This window comes from Pseudoliparis swirei, chromosome 23 (assembly GCF_029220125.1).
Source record: "Pseudoliparis swirei isolate HS2019 ecotype Mariana Trench chromosome 23, NWPU_hadal_v1, whole genome shotgun sequence".
Lineage (NCBI taxonomy): Eukaryota > Metazoa > Chordata > Actinopteri > Perciformes > Liparidae > Pseudoliparis > Pseudoliparis swirei.
Window position 1 is genome coordinate 12,319,507 of NC_079410.1, and position 19,313 is coordinate 12,338,819.

Here is a 19,313-nt window from a genome sequence, read left to right on the forward strand (position 1 = left end):
TCAGAGGGTTAATCATTCTCTTCTAACACCTGAGAGCTTGTATTTGGAACTACGTTCATTGACCGAAAGGAAGTGTGAGTCAGTGAAGGATTGTCTGAGTTAACCTCAACCCATGAACTTTCATCATACTAGACCGGCGACACTTTGATCAAAAATACTTTATTCTTCTCTTGGTTAAGACCCCAATCTTGTTTTTGTTGCAAAAAGAAATGTTACTCCGTAGACAAAGAAATTCAGGTCCGGCATTCTCTGTTTCGAAAAAGGAGGAAAAGAGAAATAATAGGAGGGAGAAAACTTGGAAAGTTGTGTGGAAACAAACCTTAAATGTTTTGGCATTCATATTTCTTTACTCTAACATCTGGCTGCTCCATGGAGAGCATTTGCATAAATCCTGTGACCCTTAACCTGACCCGCCAGATGGTTTCTCACACAGAAATATTCGAGAAGCCGTCTTTGGAAACTGTTTGGAAAACACCCGGCACTTTCAAAAATACATGGCAGGTGATTGGAAGAATCCTCTATCAATCAAACTCTTGCCAAAGCCAGTTAGGAGAAGAGCACAAACACAATATGTTCCATCATACTTTCTCTTTTAATGGAGAATCAGTTTTGTGGTTCTGATATAACTTGTGCGGGGGTGTGGTTCAGGGAACGGTGTCTAATTGGCTTCAGCTGGTGACTGCTTGCTAATCAGCCCAGCTGAATCCAATCTGTGTGTGAGTGCATCTGTCTCCATGAAGGAGCAGTAGGGACTGAGGAGCGAGAGTTGAGAGCAGAGGCACAGTCTGCAATGACAATGATATTACCTAATATCCTATTTTATAGGCTCATCCTTTGGTGCTTGGGGAAGAAACCTACTGGTGACAGCCACAAACCTGTTACAGGCACAAACGCATACATTAAAGCCTCCCAAGATATGTGCTAGGCAGTACCACAGGCTTTACAGTGAGGTGTTTAGGGACCCTCTTTTGAATGGGAATGACCTTGCATTGCTACCTTAGGGCACAGGCAGAGTGGATCAAGATGGGAAAGGGCACACAGCGACCATCCCACAGCACCGTTTGTTTTAGAAGAAGGCATATCTGTTATCCCTTTTTTCCCCTTGAAAGAGTTTTTTTATATTTCTTGGGATTTTTCCTGATCCGATGAGAGGTCCTGGGACGGGGGATGTTGTATGTGTACAGATTGTAAAGCCCTCTGAGGCAAATTTGTTATATTGGGCTATACAAAATAAACTGAATTAAATTGAATTGAATTGAATATGTCTATACCGGAATTAATACACATCCAGAATTGGTCCTCAGCGGACGTAGCAGTCGGATGATGTTAGCCGTGTAAACGGAAAGACATTCTATACTTGTAAAGAGTGCATTATAGTTTGTTTGTTTACCATGTAAGTATATGACCCAAAGCAGCTTTGAGAGGGAGATGTTGTTCACCCACTGTGGACCTTTGTTCCACATCCACATCAAGAGATGGGTGGAAGGCATTCTGAACACTAAACAAACGAGGTTTCCTCCTGAGAGACGGAGGCGTTGACAGCTTCCATATGAAAAAGCCCAGTCAACTTTAACTTTGATCAAATTACACTTGAACCGTTCAGACAATACATCTTTGTTCGACAGTGGCATATTTGATGGTAATCCTCTAAAAATGGAGGAAGCAAAAATGACTGTTCATTCAAAAGCCCCCATCCACAGACCTGATGGCTGCATTGACTTTGTTCTGGATGCACACACAACTTAAGAAAGTTGTCTTTATTCACACAAAGAATACTTACTGTTAGAATGCTGATAGAATTATACCAGATAGGGAACAGGGCCTTACTATAGTTGAAGATAACACACACACACACACACACACACACACACCCTTTTGGGCCTTACTGGAAGCATAATGAACTCTGGATTTCCTAACCTGATATGTGTGTCACCTTATGCCACCCAGAAGGAGTTCAGTAATCGGCTGGCAGACAGCAATAGATGCCTTAACAACAATGTAGGGGTGTGCTTTGAATCAGACAGGAACCAACTAAACCTCACAGACACTTTTCCTGTAAAGTCGTCAGTAATTTAATTAATATTTCTTCATACCATAATCATGCAATTAGTGTGACTCCTTACATTCAGTATGATCAATTTGTTTTACGTGTTTATCTTTTAGGATATGTTTTTTAAAAAAGAGACGTGCGTACTGTAAGCGCTATTTAAACTGTGTTACTGTAATTCTACTGTAATGAAATAGTGGAAATACCCTGAACACTAGTTAGCCCCCATACACACCCCAAGTGTGTGACAGCAGGATAAAAGACATGATGTCTTGGCTAGTGTGATTTACAGAGAGTAGGTGAATCCTGACACCTAGTGGATTGTGGAATCACGCAGGACATTGGGTTCTGGAGGAGGGTTGGTTCAATGTGCCTGTTTGACATCTGGATGAATAATTACTGGTTTACAGGCTTGCTGCATACATAATGAGTTTGTGATATGTGTCGGGTAAGCTCCTGTTTATCACAAATAAACCATAGGTGGTCAATTTACCACTGGGTTCATTCTTAATGAGTATGTTTATGGGCTGTTGCTACAATTTCAGCAAGGAATTTTTCGCATCAAATTTGATGAATCTTTATGCACCAGTTTATTACCTCAAGGAGAAGACCACATTTTGGCACCAGGCGACAGTTCAAAATATACTGGAATTTAATTTGATTTGTATAGCCTAATATAACAAATCCCAGTATTGGCTCAGAGTCCTTTATAATCTGTACGGCATACAACATCCTCTGCCTTGGACCCTCTCATTGGAAGAAAACCCCCCCCCCAACAAAACCCAGTAAAACTCTTTATTGCCAAATATTTGAAGTTGTTTTGTCTTGTTTTTTACAGGTTGCACTTTATTCTTATTATCTTGACAATATATTTATTGCATAACAGATTAATTGCAGCCCAAATAAGATATTTTTGGACAAATATTAGTTATTTTATTCAAATAAAGTGATTGAAAACATATTAGTTTTTTGTCTGATGGAGCAATCTGGTTTAATTTAAAGTAATTGCAAAATATTAGGAGCCACAACAAGTTGTTATTTCAATACAAATTGAGCATGGACCATTTTGTTACACTTCTGTTGGGGCGGTGAGGCGTGAACATCTTTCTTCCTCAGAATGTGGTGTGTGACAAAAAAAGTTTGCGAACCACTGGTTTAATGACACATAAAAAGAAAGCAACTGTTCTTTTGCCTACACTCAAAAAAACCGATTCAAGCCCTTCTTAGAGGTGACACATTTAAATATTGTTTGATACATTTAAATAAATCAATTACAAAACGAAGATATTTATATTGAATGGGTGTAACACAAAATGTATGAATACTTTCATTTATTAGATTTATTTAGGTTACACTCACAAAAACGATTCAAGCCCTTCTTCGAGGTGACACATTTAAATATTGTTTGATACATTTAAATAAATCAATTACAAAAATAGATATTTATATTTAATGGGTGTAACACAAAATGTATGAATACTTTCATTTATTAGATTTATTTAGGTTAGATGGTGTGCATATCAACTCAAAATAAATGTGTTTCATTGAGGACTACCCTTTGCGCATGCGCCAGCTGAAAATCAGTTGTTTACATGAGGTGAAGACACTTTCAGGGCTGTACGGTGGTGTAGTGGCTAGCACTGTTGCCTCAAAGCCAGAGGTCCGTGGGTTCAATTCCCATTCGGGGTGTTCCTTCTGTGTAGAGTTTGCATATTTTGTTAGTTTATATTTTGAGTTGGACAAACACAAATTAATTTAATTTAATGAATATCGTTATTTTATTTTAGATGTATTTGATACAAATGAGTTGGACTAACTTATTTACATTTTATTGCACTGATGTGCTAAATTTGAGTTGGAGTTGCATATAATTATTGGATGGAAAACCTGCCAACAATTTAATTGAGTTCATCCAATGAGTCATTTCTTTGAGTGTGTAGCACCAAACAGCAGACAGAGTATAGGTGAGAATTTTGGTGAAAACGTAGCGGTGCATTTCCCTCAGGAGCCAAAAGAAGGAGAGTGAAGAGTGGCATTTGATGCAGTTGCGAAATTAAACTAAATCAAAAAATATATCTTATGTAATTTTATTAATAAGGCTATAAACACTGTAATTATCTCCACAGCTATTTGATCTGGAGAAAAGAATGATTTTTCAATTTCATCATTAAAAAATTTCTTGTCGATTGCACTGGGGTCTAATCATTGCATCGACTGCAGTCGTTGCTGATTATTTGGTCAAAATACTTTATAAAGTATACCTTTCTAACCCTCCTGGCTTTACACTGCTTCTCAACATTCATCCACACTCAAAGAAATGACTCATTGGATGAACTCAATTAAATTGTTGGCAGGTTTTCCATCCAATAATTATCTGCAACTCCAACTCAAATTTAGCACATCAGTGCAATACAATGTAATTAAGTTAGTCCAATTCATTTGTATCAAATACATCTAAAATATAATAACGATATTCATTAAATTAAATTAATTTGTGTTTGTCCAACTCAAAATATAAACTAACTAACTAAAAAAACATGCAAACTCCACACAGAAAGAACGCCCCGACTGGTATTTGAACCCACAGCCCTCTGGCTTTGAGGCGACAGTGCTAGCCGCTACACCACCGTACAGCCCTGAAAGTGTCTTCACCTCATGCAAACAACTGATTTTCAGCTGGCGCATGCGCAAAGGGTAGTCCTCAATGAAACACATTTATTTTGAGTTGATATGCACACCAACTAACCTAAATAAATCTAATAAATGAAAGTATTCATACATTTTGTGTTACACCCATTCAATATAAATATCTTCGTTTTGTAATTGATTTATTTAAATATATCAAACAATATTTAAATGTGTCACCTCTAAGAAGGGCTTGAATCGTTTTTGTGAGTGTAACCTAAATAAATCTAACAAATGAAAGTATTCATACATTTTGTGTTACACCCATTCAATATAAATATCTTCGTTTTGTAATTGATTTATTTAAATGTATCAAACAATATTTAAATATGTCACCTCTAAGAAGGGCTTGAATCGTTTTTTTGAGTGCATTCACACACACACATTCACAGATATACTGATGGCAGAGGCTACCATGCAAGGCGGCAACCTGCCCATCATCTAATCTAAATGCTCATTCTCACACACACACACACACACACACACAAACACATGACCTTTAGGAGCAATTTGGGGTTCAGTATCTTGTCCGAGGATAATTCGGCACACATTCGATCAGACTACTCGTTCTATCTTCTTATCCTCAGCGGCCAATGAATATTTTAGGGTCTCCAGGATTATTTCTCATAGAACCTCTCAATCCAAGAGAAGAAACATGTGTTGGCTTTGTGGCTTCTGCACATCATTTCATAAGGATTCAGGTGGTGTCTTGAATAAAATTAGCGGCCATGTGTGTCATGGTTCATTGGGTTATGTCTCCGGAAGGCATGACGCCGATACAGCTGATGCAACCACGCTGCATGATATTTCCAGGCAGCAGGAAGACACCATGCCTGTTTCTCACTGACAATTTAACCCTTTGTATCATTTGTTGGCTTCATGTCATCTCATTAGGGTCAAATGGGCTGTGCCAATTTGATATAGAGCTTGAAGAGATCTGCGCTATGTAGATAAGAATACGTTCAGCTATCACAGGAACAATTTGTCATCCTCCACTGAAATAAACCCATAAGACAGAGAATGTGGAAGAGAGAGAGGGGGGGGGGGGAAGATGGAGAAAAAATAAATCCATCTGTGTCCTTGCACTGCCCTGTCCCCATTATCTTTCTCTCAAAGTTGTGTCTGAATGTACTGTATATATATATGGAGCTCTTCTTTTGAGTGATTTTGATTCAGGCATGAATATACAAACAGGGAATCTATGCAACACCGGAGAGATTTTTAAAGCCTACTGGCTTATGCAACTGCTTCAGGCTTTTTCTGTGAAAAAACAGATCAAACCTTTATTTTCTGTCCATCTATTTGCCAACTGCTTTAAATTAAGTCAAGTCTAAATCTTAGTTCAGTCCTTACTTGTAAACATTTCCACTCTGTGTTGTATGTGTGTCGCATGATTGATTCATTTAACCTTCGTGAGCTCCTCTCATTTCATCCTTTTCATCGCAGGAAACCAATGAACACTCATGGCATCTTCTATTGTTAGAGGGATCCCATTTCTATACTGGTGCTTACTGAGCAAATTAAAGGTTCAATTCACTTTTCAAGAAAATACATCGTATTCTTGTTCCTCTCGGGATTGAGTCCCTCCTTGGTTTATGAGTCCACTCAATCCTGAGATATCATTCCCATACCTACCTCAACGGAATGAAAGCCGTGTGGTGAAGTGTGGTGAGAGATTTAAGAATACCTCAGAAGAGAAGAACGGTTGTCTGAATCAGAACACGGAGATGAACGTGTGAGAGGATAAATTGTCTGGACTCTTGAAACCAAGCTGCCTTGAAAGGCGAGGGTGTGGAAATATGAAAACGAATTAGTAGGATTGGGCCTGTTACACAATAATTTTCAATTTCCTGTAAGAATCCATAACACACAGCATACATTTTAGGGTTATGCTTGAGTCGTAATTGCTCAGCAGCTTTCCTTTAGTTCTCTATTTAGAGTTAGTTATTCTATGATTTCTATGAAGTATAGTCCAACTTTTAGAGCCTTTGATGTAATAGTTGCAATTCATATATCAAAAAGTATAGTATTGGTTCAGAATTACACATAAAACATGATGATATCAGTTAGCATCAATTGTAGCAGCTGAATATTTTTGTAGCGTTTTATGTGAAAGGAACAAATTAAAACACACAAAGTCAATGTTGCTGTGAGTTCACAACCCGTATTAGTTCATAAAACATAACATCATATTTTCTGATAAAAAAAACAGAGTCCAAACTTGGAATGGACCAATTCATCTCAAATCCTCCTTTACTAAATATATCAATCATTTTCATTGTGTTGTTCTTCAATGTGCTTTAATTTAAGGAAACTCAATCAATACATGGCTGTCCACATAATACGGGTTCAGTCTTGCATTCAGAAATAGAGATTGTTGCCCTTGTACTGTTTGGATTGTGCTCTATGGCGTAGACAAGCACCATCATCATAATGAATCTATCACTTAAAACCTATACGTGTTCCCTATGGCAATGCTTTATTGTGTAAGATACGTGATGTACTGTGAATGTAGACATATTAACACATCAGGGTCCAATTGACTCGATGAGCTCTGATGGCAACACGTGGATGAAAAGCAACAGTTCATTGCCAGTCGACGGTTGTTGAGGCAAGCACAAGCAACGCCACGTGTTTGAGCATCCGACAGGGAAGCTGAAAAGCCTAATCAAGCTTGGAGAAAAGTCTAAATCAAATTTCCCAAACACAATTGAAAAGCCATCTCACAACACAAGAGGATTGATTTCGACATGTGTTGTGATTGCATGTTTGGGAGGAAAAGTGGTGCTGATGAAAACAGGTTGTGCTTCTTCAATAAATTCTGAAAACCAAGAACTTAGAGGTTGTCCAAGTCAAAATGACTACACTCTGTCAAGGCCAAGGGCACACACCAAAGAGTTATGGCTCACCACCATATTTGGTGCTCCTCTGCCAGAGTGGATTGAATTATTATGTTTAATAAAAGTTTAATGGGATTTCAGCAGGCTTACAATCTAAAAGGAGCCGCTGTGCTTGGGTCTTGGGTCCTTCCTTCATAGCTCTCTGCTCCTTCTGAGCTGGACGCTGGCAACAAACAGCTGAGTGGACACAATGTTTCATGATTTGGATTTGGATGGCTGTGGCACATTAAATCATGTTGCAAATCACATTCAGGCAAACATAAGCACATCTTTTAATGGTGTAACGTTTATCTTTGCCGTGCGCCTCCTAAGAAAAGACTTCCCCGTCAGTGCAGAGAAGTCTGGCTTTTAGGACATAAATTATTCTTAAAAAACAATCAGTCGAAAGTGCATGTCACATTTTGTCCTGCGACTCATAAACCTTTTTCTGTCTACAAAAACATCCACTGGGTTGCGTTGTCTTAATAAACACTTTCCATCTGTATAGTCACCTTCTTAAACGTCTTTTATTTCCAACAAAGAAAACCTTTCCAAAGCCTTTTTGGGAAGCTTTGCAACCTGAATTGTTCACACCTTTTAAAGCATATAACCAAGGCAGTACACAAGGTAGTATTGTTATGATGTTTAGTGACTGTTGCCACTATATCTTCAATGGTTTACTCTGAATTCCGATCACATTTATAGACACTGACTTTCTGTAAATGCACACTCTTGCCACTATTATTCAGAATCGGATCATATTCAGAATCTGATACGGCTTATCTAATCATCATATCCTGTTTGGATATTCTGATTGCGCATCATTCCAAATGAAGCATGTTCCTATTTAAACATGTGGGGAAAGCCGGTGCTGCTCAGGTTTTAAGAGCATTCTTTGGACATGTACACAATCGGAATTGACGTCTCAATAGTTGTTGTTGTTTACGGCTCTTCGCAGCACACTTCTGTTGCAATTCTGTGTAAGTCTTAAGACCAGTGCTGTTCCCTCTGGTCTGACTCCTAATGTGCTTCATTTACATTCAGAGGCAAGCCGTCACAATTTAACCGAAGGCACTGTGGGGAGCAGACACCACTCATTGTCTCAGAATTGAATTGTATACAGAACACGTAAAAAACTAAATGCATGACTGAGGACACATTGGGGATGTTTCAGATGATCTTATTGTCTCACGACACAAACACAATCTTCAATACATCTTTTACAATATGATTACAGTGCGTCACAGACATTTAAAAACATTTCAATGTGGTTTTCTTTTGTTGCCTGCTTACGGTATGTATTCACAATTCAGCTGGATTGATGTTACATTTTTTCCGCCCACAGTTATAAATAAGCTTTGTTATGATTGTGAGAAGGGAACAAGAACACAGTACACTTTAACAGCTATGCAAAGTGCTAAATTTCGTATTTAGTCTTTTAACTTCGAGCGTGTTGCGTTTCTACTGTTTCCCCTCTGTCTCCTGTCTTGATTGGTTAATTCCCTTCACCTGCCCTCAGCCACTCCTGTCTCCTTGATTGTCTCATGCCATACACCTGTGTTTTTCCCTCTATATATTGTGCGAGTCGTTCCCTGGTCAACTTCAATGATACAATCAGGAAGACAGGAGTGGCTGAGGGCAGATAAAGGGAATGAACAATCAAGACAGAGGAGAAACAGGAGAAACGGAACAGGGCATTACGATTCCTAGAAGTGGACAGGAGAGACAGATATTACAACAACCAGCCTTGAACTACTTGCTGACTGTTTGCTCGAGTCTGTGGCTCCATTGCCTGGTTGTTATCTTCTGCAGAATCAGCAATGTTTCCACTTGAATGATATCCTCTGAACCACTGATATGAACAACGCTTAAATGCAATACAAAGAGGATGTGCATAAGTTAGCCTTCAAATATTTTGTATCATGTGTGAAGGAAATGATATCATACAGCTTCACTTCTTGTTTTGCTTGCGTTCATATTGCAGGGCAGTGCGTTTGCACAAGCATTTACCAAAACAATCCTACGGCTGAATCAAATGTGGACTGTCATCAGCTATACATTCTGCACATAGGGCTGGAATATTACATCAAAAGACACGCAAAAAAACATTAAATTAGACTGATTACACTATGAATGGTTGTTCTGTTTCTGTGGCTACATTTCAAATACCACTGCGGACTGGGACAATGGACAGACAATTATACTGAGAGGATGAAAGACAGCTTGTGTACAACACTGCGTCACTCATTCAGCATCTACATAGCTATGGGTGCAGTTTCATAAATCCAGCTCTCATCTGCATTGTGTTGCTTTTGCCCTTGAAATGTTCAACAATAATAACAGCAATACAATACTGCCCTGTGGGAGCCTTTGGATTCTCTTGGGCATCAATATAACATCAATTCATAACATGGCAATGGTTACGCCAGAGTCATAGCGTCCCTTCATCTGAGTTATTCTGGCCGCCAGCAGGAGCAGCAGGCCGGTGGCCACCTCCAGGCTGTAGGAGAGCCAGGCCGTGGCGAGGGACCAGCCGAAGGACACGTCCACGTGGGCGAGGTTCTCTGGAGACACAACGCGCTGGAACTCCTCCATGGCTAGGTTTGAGTATTTGATGTAGATGCTGACCCCCGAGAGGGTAAAAAGGCCTGCGAGGGCACAGAAACAAACACATGGAACAACTAGAACGGGCACTCGGTAGAGCGCATACCTTCGCATATCACAAGATTGGGCATTGAATTATGAACATTTTGGCATTAGTTGCATGCCAATTGGACAAAAATGTATCGTGCTATGGTAAAAAAAAGGATTTTGACCTTTCCATGACCTTGACCTTTGACCCGATTGATCCCAAAATCTAATCAAATGGTCCCCGGATAATAACCAATCATCCCACCAAATTCCATGTGATTCAAGAAGATTTGACCTGTTCATGACCTTTGACCTTGACCTTTGACCCGATCAATCCCAAAATCTAATCAACTGGTCCCCGGATAATAAACAATCATCCCACCAAATTTCATGTGATTCGGTTCAATACTTTTTGAGTTCTGCGAAAGATTTTGACCTGTTCATGACCTTTGACCTTGACCTTTGACCCGATCGATCCCAAAATCTAATCAACTGGTCCCCGGATAATAAACGATCATCCCACCAAATTTCATGCGATTCGGTTCAATACTTTTTGAGTTTTGCGAATAACACGCATACAAATAAATAAATAAATAAATAAATAAATACACGGCGATCAAAACATAACCTTCCGGCATTTTCAATGCGAAGGTAATTAGAAAAACAAACCTCATGTTTACATACTGCCTCGTACCTGTGGCCTCGGATGATCCCTCTTGAGGAATTGTAATGAATTCTCTTGGCATGAGATCCTTGTGCTGCCTAATCAAACACCATAATCACCATGATGTATTACAATTAATCAGTTCTTCAGATCATTAGGGTGATAATGTATTCATCGGCAAATAATTATTTTCCAACATAATTGTCTTCACTTAACTCGATGGATGACATTAGATAATACAGATTTAAGAACATTGAGAAATAATTAGTATTACCCTAAAGCATTATAGATTTAAAGCCATTTCGAGAATTAAAACATTTGTCTTGTTCAAATACAAATGAATCCAGCAGGGTGCTTCTAAATTTACTCAAATAATTCACTTTACAGGGGGGGACCTTTGTTGTAAGTATGACGTTTCTGCTGTACATTGTTTTTGAATTCCCTAACCACCGCTGTGCTCTTCAGACTGACCTTTAATGAGGCACTATGGAAGGCAGAACCACAATACTGCCCAATCATCTGCTGCTGTTCGACCCATGGTAGCGTTTTAAAATAATCATTGTATACCATGTGGTGTGCCTAATTGCCACATAGGTACGGTATCGTTAGAGAGAAACAAAGATGAGCAAGTACAAATGTCATGAACAGTGCTCAGCGACACAGCAGAACTTTGTTTCCTAGAATATAGAAAGTCCTTTTCACGTTGACTTGATGCAAGTACCACAACAGTGTTTCTTCAGTTGCTCAGTGCTCAAGCGTTCACCTTTAGTTCGACTCTACCGTATCCATTTTGTGTGTAGTCTGACGTTTTTATAGTTCCCTTGCACTTCATGAGGTTTCAGCTGTCACTACACCGATACTAAAGTAATATATTAATTACTCATCCAGTTTTACCTTGAATTATTGAAGAATATTTCTGAATCTTTTGGACTCGTCCAGGTCAGACTGTTTTCATGGTAGTGTTTTAAAAAAGGGGAGATTTTATCAAAGATGCATGTTTTTGGGAACTACATGATTAATGAGACTATTATTATACTGCAAGATATGTGTAAGTCTATAAAAAGATGACATATATATTTAGCTTTTATTTCAATTTATCAAGACTTTTTTCCATTTTTTGCATGCTGTCATATTTTGCAGTGTGCAAGCTAGAATGTTTTTCCAGCTATTCCGACCCACAATCCTCTGCACAGCAGAATAATAAGCATGAGGATAACAGTTCAAGGTGCACCATATGATGAAGTAGCATGTCCCATTGGATGCATACTGCATGCACAAGTACACACTTTGTCAGGGCAGCTGCAGTATCTACTAAAAGTAAAGAGAAAATATGAGATTTGGAAGGCAGTGCAAGACTTTTCTCCTTTTTATTTTTCGTTCAACGAGAACAACACACCTATAATACTACCATATAACACTTTTTATGGTTGAAGAAAATACACCTTTAAGAGGAAAGCCATAATATAGTTCCTGCTAAATGGAGCAGCTTTATTCCTCTTTGACCCTCTGATCCAGAGTTGAGAAAATGAATTCTAATAATGTGAAGAAGCAGTGTGTTCATTTGTGGTAAATATAATTAGAAACCTTCAATCATTGTCAGAGGGAAATTTGTTTCCAAAGCAACTTGTTTGTTTGCTCTCTTGATCACTAATTGACAAAATATCTTGTTTGTTCAATTGGTACAAAAACAGAAATGTAAAAATGTTACCGGGATTAACCTAATGACCATGTTGTTATCTAATCAAAACACTAATGAATCTAAACTAAACTATTGCTGCTCTATTGGTACCAGATGGTCGAACGTTTTGCTGACGGAGCAGAGGTCAGGATGTCTTGACCAACAGTTCTCTGAAGCAGGGCCCCGGAGGAAAGTTTCTTTGTCATTTTAATCATGCATTACGAACAAGTACAATAGGCAATGCAGTGATACATTTGGGCTGCAAGTATGTTTATTTGCACACATCTCTTCATGTAGGCTTTGTTTGTCTTACAGGAGCATCCCAACCTGAAGTCAGAGGGAGAGGTGTGCTTTGGGGATTGTTGGGTTGTTTCCAACTCTTCTCTCCAAAGGAACATGCGAGTATAGACTAACGTATATTTTGCTGTTCTACATAAATATATCCCATTGCGAGACATCCGTGTGGAAGTGTGTGATATTCTACTTTGTTGTCTATGCTTCTGATTGGCTATTTCAGTGAACATTGTTTTGCACACAATGTCTTAAATGGAGAAGAGATGATGCTCTCAAAGCTGACATTGCAGATTTACAAAAATGTTTTTATTTTAACAATTAGATTAGCATATTGTTCAGATGATGCATTGTGACATTGTTCTTACTGGTCTAATTTGTGTTTTGAATTGCTCATTGTGATGTTATTTAATGCATAGTTAATTAGTGTAGAAATGTTAGTTTCACTATTGATACGCTTGGTTTGCAACCGAGAAATCCAGTTCGGTTGTGGACAGGCCATTTGGTGCAATGCATGGAATTGGCTGTCTGGGAGGCTGGACCTGTCAGCTGAGACGGAGAACTATAAACAGTAATAAAACCCTCGGTGACACATTCATATATTCCCCTTCAACCAAAATGACAATAAAACTCCTTCCCTTTGAATTCGGACCTTAATTCTTTGATGGATATTCTATTTATTGCAACTGCTTACAGCTGATACCTTCAGAGTGTAGGAAAAAAACCATCTAACTGTATAGCTGATGAAAACATGCCATGTAGATCAGGGCTCTTCACTACGGGACCACACTAAATACATTTATGTAAATGTACCCAAAGAGGACAATGCTCAGGTTTATCTTTGGGCTCTCATTCTGTTCAATTCTTGTTTATGGACAGATACAACATTATATCAACTATTTTAAGGACTATGTTGTGTTTGAGGCCATCATTCAGGTATGCAGATTAGCAAATGCTTTGAGCTACATGCTAAAATTAGCATGGCAACAAGCTCATGAAGGTTCTTACAATTCATCCTGAGGGGAACATTAATGTGTTGGCAATCCCACCAATAGTTGAAATAATTCATTCTGAAGTAAAGTAGTGGACCGATCCCACCAACACACAGATCCTGTATGTGCGGGCTGTGGCTCATGTTATCATGCAATTACATTTAAGGAAGATGTTGCTTATGATTTGACTGCCCAAGATTACCGGGATGAAACGCAACACATTCAATGAACTTGATGAAACAAAGTACATTCAATTTTGATCTGCACCGACGATTCCAGGGGGAAGTCTCTCCAAATCTTTCAATCAAGAACAAGCTCTTCTGCTATTTTCTGCCACTTTATTATGATGAGCAATCACTCCACATGCTGCTGCGATCAATGCTAATTACTGTTTTCTTTTTCAGAAGGGAGAATGTTTGGCAGTGGGATGTGTAAGGTTGCTTCACAAGCCGAAGTCTGCGGGGCTAGCCTAGATAAGTGAATTTAATACTTTGGGGTCGTTTTCTATTTAGTCCGGTTTGGTTTCACAATGCATGAATTAAAGCAGGTGAGCAGCTGCAGCGTGTTCCAAGGAGCAAATGTTGTATCGAGGACGAACTCTTACCAGTGGACTCGTACCAGTTGTATTGGTCCGCTTCAAAGTCACTTACTGTTTCCCACCTGCCCAGACTAACCACACCAGAGTTAAATTAATACAGATTAAATGTTGGTTACCAAGGAAGATTTGTCAGTAGAGCTTATCTAGCAGCTGTTTTACTTCACACTGTTCTACAGCATTGTAGTGTTTAGTTAATTGGTGTTACACCTAGACCTTTTGGGTAGTTATGTGCTCACTGTCTGTTTCTGTTGTGTTGTCTGTCACTCACCTTGTCTCTCCTTTCAGACTCCTCCCTCCTCGTGTGCCACCCTCCTGTGTGATTGCAAGCCCCGCCCTCATTGTTTCCACCTGTGCCTCGTTAGTGTCAACCCCTCGTTCTGGGCCAGTTTGCCTCACAATGTTCACCAGAAGTAAAGACTTTGTTTTTTTTATCCAACTACCGCTTCTTGAGATCTGCTTTCGAGTCCTACTCCCCGTGGCTCCCAGACATTCCTTAACAATTGGTGTCAAAACTGTGATTTAGTATATGGGGGTCCAATCTTTCACAGATAGTAGTGCTACTATAATTGCGACTGAGTCCTAAATCATGAATGCAACAAGCTCACCAAGGTTCTTACAATTCATCCTGGGGGGAACATCAATGTGTTGGCAATCCCACCAATAGTTGAAATAGTTCAGTCTGAATCAAAGTAGTGGACCGAGAGACGTACGCCTTGCACTGTATGCTCGAACCACTTCCAAAGTGTCTTTCTCCTTATAAAATCTCAATGTCCACACTTTTATTAACAGTGTGATCAAAAAGATCATAACCTAACTCCACTGAAGTCAGATGGTGGATTTTTAATGTCTACACAGACATGCATTCTGCAGATAACAGTCTGCTCAACTGCAAGATGTAATATGTATACAACACTAATTGCAGGTTTCTTATTGTCCCTAAGTGTAAGAAGGTGTAAATGCAATTTAGCAGTTGTCTTAAGTCAAAGGTAAACCAGGAGTAAACGGAAGCATTGAAATAACATTTCCATGGTTTTCTAAGTGTATTTAAAACACAATAAGGCACCTGTGTGTGTGTGTGTGTGTGTGTAAATAAATTGTGCAGCCGACACAAGCTTTTCTTGCGGCTTTTTTAATTACTTTGGCCAAATTGCCCAGCACTTATCATACATTTTCACTCTGACATGTGCAAAGGGTTTGCTACAGAAAAAAACATGCAGAATTGCCACAGGCTCAGAACAATTAAGAACATCTGTATGGACTCACTGCAGAAGAGAACATAGGACGCTGATCCAGCCAGCAAGTTGGGACTGTAAGCCAACGAGCTGACAAGTGCAAAGATCCAGCCGAACACCAGCAGGACCAGGCTGATGGGCAACATGATGACCACCACCTTGTGCAAGCCTGCAAACATATTCACAAACACACAGGAGTGAGAGTGCCTTCAGACATTAATAGTGCTTTCAAGTGCCTTAAAGGGTATACTTAGAAGGTTTGGAGGTTTGGTTGTTTCAGGAACTTTAACCCTTGTCAGTCTGAAGAAGCAGACCGCTGTACCAGCACGGAAGCGAAGTAAAATATGATGTCATTTAAGAATATATTTTAACAGGGAACTGAAAGGGAGATTTATCTCATAATGAATCCCACTGCTTTTATTGGCAAGATCCACAATAATGCACTAGGATTGGCCAGGCGTCCAAACTCAGAGGTACCGGTAACCTGATTTTTTCATGTTCAAAATGTCCGATTTTTTCCTATGAACTATCCTTACCCTAACCACTCAAGGTCATTACCTAAACTTAAACATCGCCTCTGCGTCAACCAGCTAAATAGGGTGGTATTTGCCAAGAAACACAGTCTGGTGCCTTGTAATAAATTATAGCTAAGCTTCATTTTCAGTTAAGTTCCACATTGGAAACAGGGAGGGTTAAAAGAGAAGATGTCATATCATTGAGGTTCAACACATGCGATAGATAATACACTGGCTATGGATAAATAAAAACACAACAACACTTAAACTTAAAATCATAGACTGCTGAGTGTGACAAACACCAAAAAAGCAGTTAGGATATTCAGATTGATTTATATCATCCAGGAAAGCACTATTTTCTTTTTCGGTTTATTGGTTGAGTGTGGAGAGCTAGACTGCCAAACAACCAACAACTGTATACTGTGTTTTACTGTGCTGTGGGGGTGGGTGGGTAGGCTGCTTTGGCTGTGTGGTTCAGGAGTGGTGGGTGGATTGTCATCAGCTGGTCTGTTGGGTAATCAGTCCAGCTGATGACAATCTGTGGTTGTGTATCTGTGTCTTTAAAAGGAGCTGGATGGACTGACGACAGGGGGGAGTGCCGAGCAGAGACACTGTCTGCGGTCCGGAATAATAAAATATATTACCAAATATCACTCCGGCTGCTCATTCCGTGGTGCTTATAGGGAGAACCTACTAGTGACGGCTAGAAACGTGTCACAATTACAAACAGGGAATATTTCAATAAACCATATCCTTAGCACACACGTTTATGTTTGTTAATGTAAACCTTCCGGATAGGATTTATTTGACAGTGTACAGTTACATTTTAATGCAATTTCATCAGCAGCCAACTACTTCTACATTATTTGTGTCAGAATTCACTGACTTTCTATTTTAAATTCACCTCATTATCAACTCCCATGCAGTTAATAAACAAAACCACTCACCAAGAAGGTGCCTTTCCACTTCTGACAGGCTGGTCATATTTGCTGTGAAAAAAGGGATGACTGAGCTTGTGTTTGTTCCTGAAAATGTCAGGGGAAAAGGTTACACATGGCAAGATGTGGACAGAGCTGTAGACTGTAAAATTAGAAAATGGACAACAATCACACTCTTCTAAAATCCCAGAATTGTACAAATAGTAAATATATTTAGAAATTCAACACAATGCAAACTTGAATTAATCAAACCAATTAAAGTCATCTCTACATAACAGATATTTCATCAGCCATGCATGTTTTTTTTTGCACCTCTGCACAGAATGAAGCTCAGGTTACTGCTTCTGTGAGCTCAGTCAGTGCAGTAGAACATATAACAACACTTGTGTTAGTGCATGTTCTACCTTTGTCCCAGGTGCACTGCTTGATGAGCTTCATACATAATGCGGTCTCATTACTTGGTATTTACTGTGAACTGTGGGTGGCACCAGCAACAGATTTGACATATCTAGGAGTTAATAATTCAGCACATTACCCGTCTCAACATGCATTTCTCCAAGCTAAAATCCCTGGCATTTCATCTCTCCTGTGCATTAGTATAAGCAATCAGTTTTTGACAGTCAAACAATAAAGGGCTGAGGAATACATTAGCTACATATAGCTGTAGCCTCCTGCTGTGACTGAACATGATAGCGGAGCAGAATGAGAGAGAAACCCTGGGTCAATGAACAATGGATAAACAGTTATATATGTCAACTGCATCACATTGAATCCACAGAAAATCTACTTTGATCTTTCACTGTCAACATAATCAACAATGGATATTGAAAGTAAGTATTACTGCCTCATGACAGGCTTCTCAAAATTACCCTACGTGAGAAGCACAGAACTAAAAGTTATAATTGAAAAATGAGGGCATTATTTGCTTTTATTACAGCTCACACACCATACTTGAGTCGTATACCCTCTAATTAAAGGCACATGCAAATTACATACATGCACACTACATATATGTAGGCGTAAATTGAGTTGGTATACCTTCAATAATTCTCCACAGTCCAGAATGTGAACTCAGGTCGTCTGTGCAGTTGGGTTTATTCACATCGATAATGTACCAGTAATCAGTCCCAATAGCCACAGCGAGGAGGCTGAAGCTCAGCAAACCTGTAAACCCAGCAGTGAGAACCACCATTCCGTAATTCATGGTGCAGTCCAGAGCGCAGTTACTCTAAAAGTCTGTGCAGTTTCTTTATCTTTTTTTTCTTTCTCACTCTGTCCTTTTCCGACGCTCAAAGATGTGCGATGCGTAAAAGCTCTCCTCTCCCCGCAGTGTTCTCCTCCGTGGCATTCACGGTCCGAGGACGTAGTTTCGGAGGAAAACTGAGCAGCACGTAATGCCGGAATTGTTTACTTTAAATATGAAAACAAAATAAAATTAATAAAAGACAGGTATATATCGAGCTCACCACCGGTTCGACAAGCCTTGGATTGATCCATACCGTCAAGTTAACTAAATGAAACGCTACAGTTGCGGTGCGAAATTTCAAAATAAAACCTCGGTCGCGAAACATCTGTGGTGGAGGTGCTTGGCTTTTAAAAATAATAACTAGTGCACATCCGGTTACGGTTTATCTGATATTCACTTGACTCTTACCGTAACTTAATTGGAGTCTATTTTCAGAGTGGTTGCTGACTTGACCAGAGACGCTTATTTGTTTCAAGACTTTTGTCACTACTTAGCGTTACAGGTCCTGTGAAAACGGCTGCCTACGATGAGGTGAACAAAACAACAGCAAAAACAACATTTAAGGTGAAGTAGCCTACACTCTCAGATGCTGGTTGGAATGGCATCGTGGTTAAGACGAACAATAATTTAAAATACGTTATGACCAGCCATTTAGAGACACCTGTCGGAAGGGTCCTGTGGGTGGGGCCGCGGATGTCACGAGTCTTTTATTTTGTCACTGACCCACGATAAAAAAGTGTTAGTTTTGAAATGTAAACAAATTGATATACATTAAGAAAAAACATTATCGAAGCATAGCCTGGGCCTCTCTAAATCAGAGCCTGGAAGTGTGTGGTGTGGATGACGGTGGATATCTCACCTTAAAACACCTTGAACTGACATCACTGTGATAAAATAATTCTCCCAAAGAGAGAATG

General features: G+C 39.4%; 1 protein-coding gene across 1 annotated transcript; it reads right to left on the bottom strand.

The window, feature by feature from the left end:
• Positions 1–10,014: 10,014 nt before the first annotated feature.
• On the bottom strand, positions 10,015–18,570 carry LOC130189087 (transmembrane protein 235). The gene is made up of 4 exons (XM_056407745.1): positions 18,189–18,570; positions 17,160–17,237; positions 15,729–15,866; positions 10,015–10,259 (listed from the first exon to the last, which is right to left on the bottom strand). Exons 1-4 carry the CDS (start codon positions 18,352–18,354, stop codon positions 10,015–10,017), a joined length of 627 nt encoding a protein of 208 aa, XP_056263720.1. The 5' UTR covers positions 18,355–18,570.
• Positions 18,571–19,313: the final 743 nt, after the last annotated feature.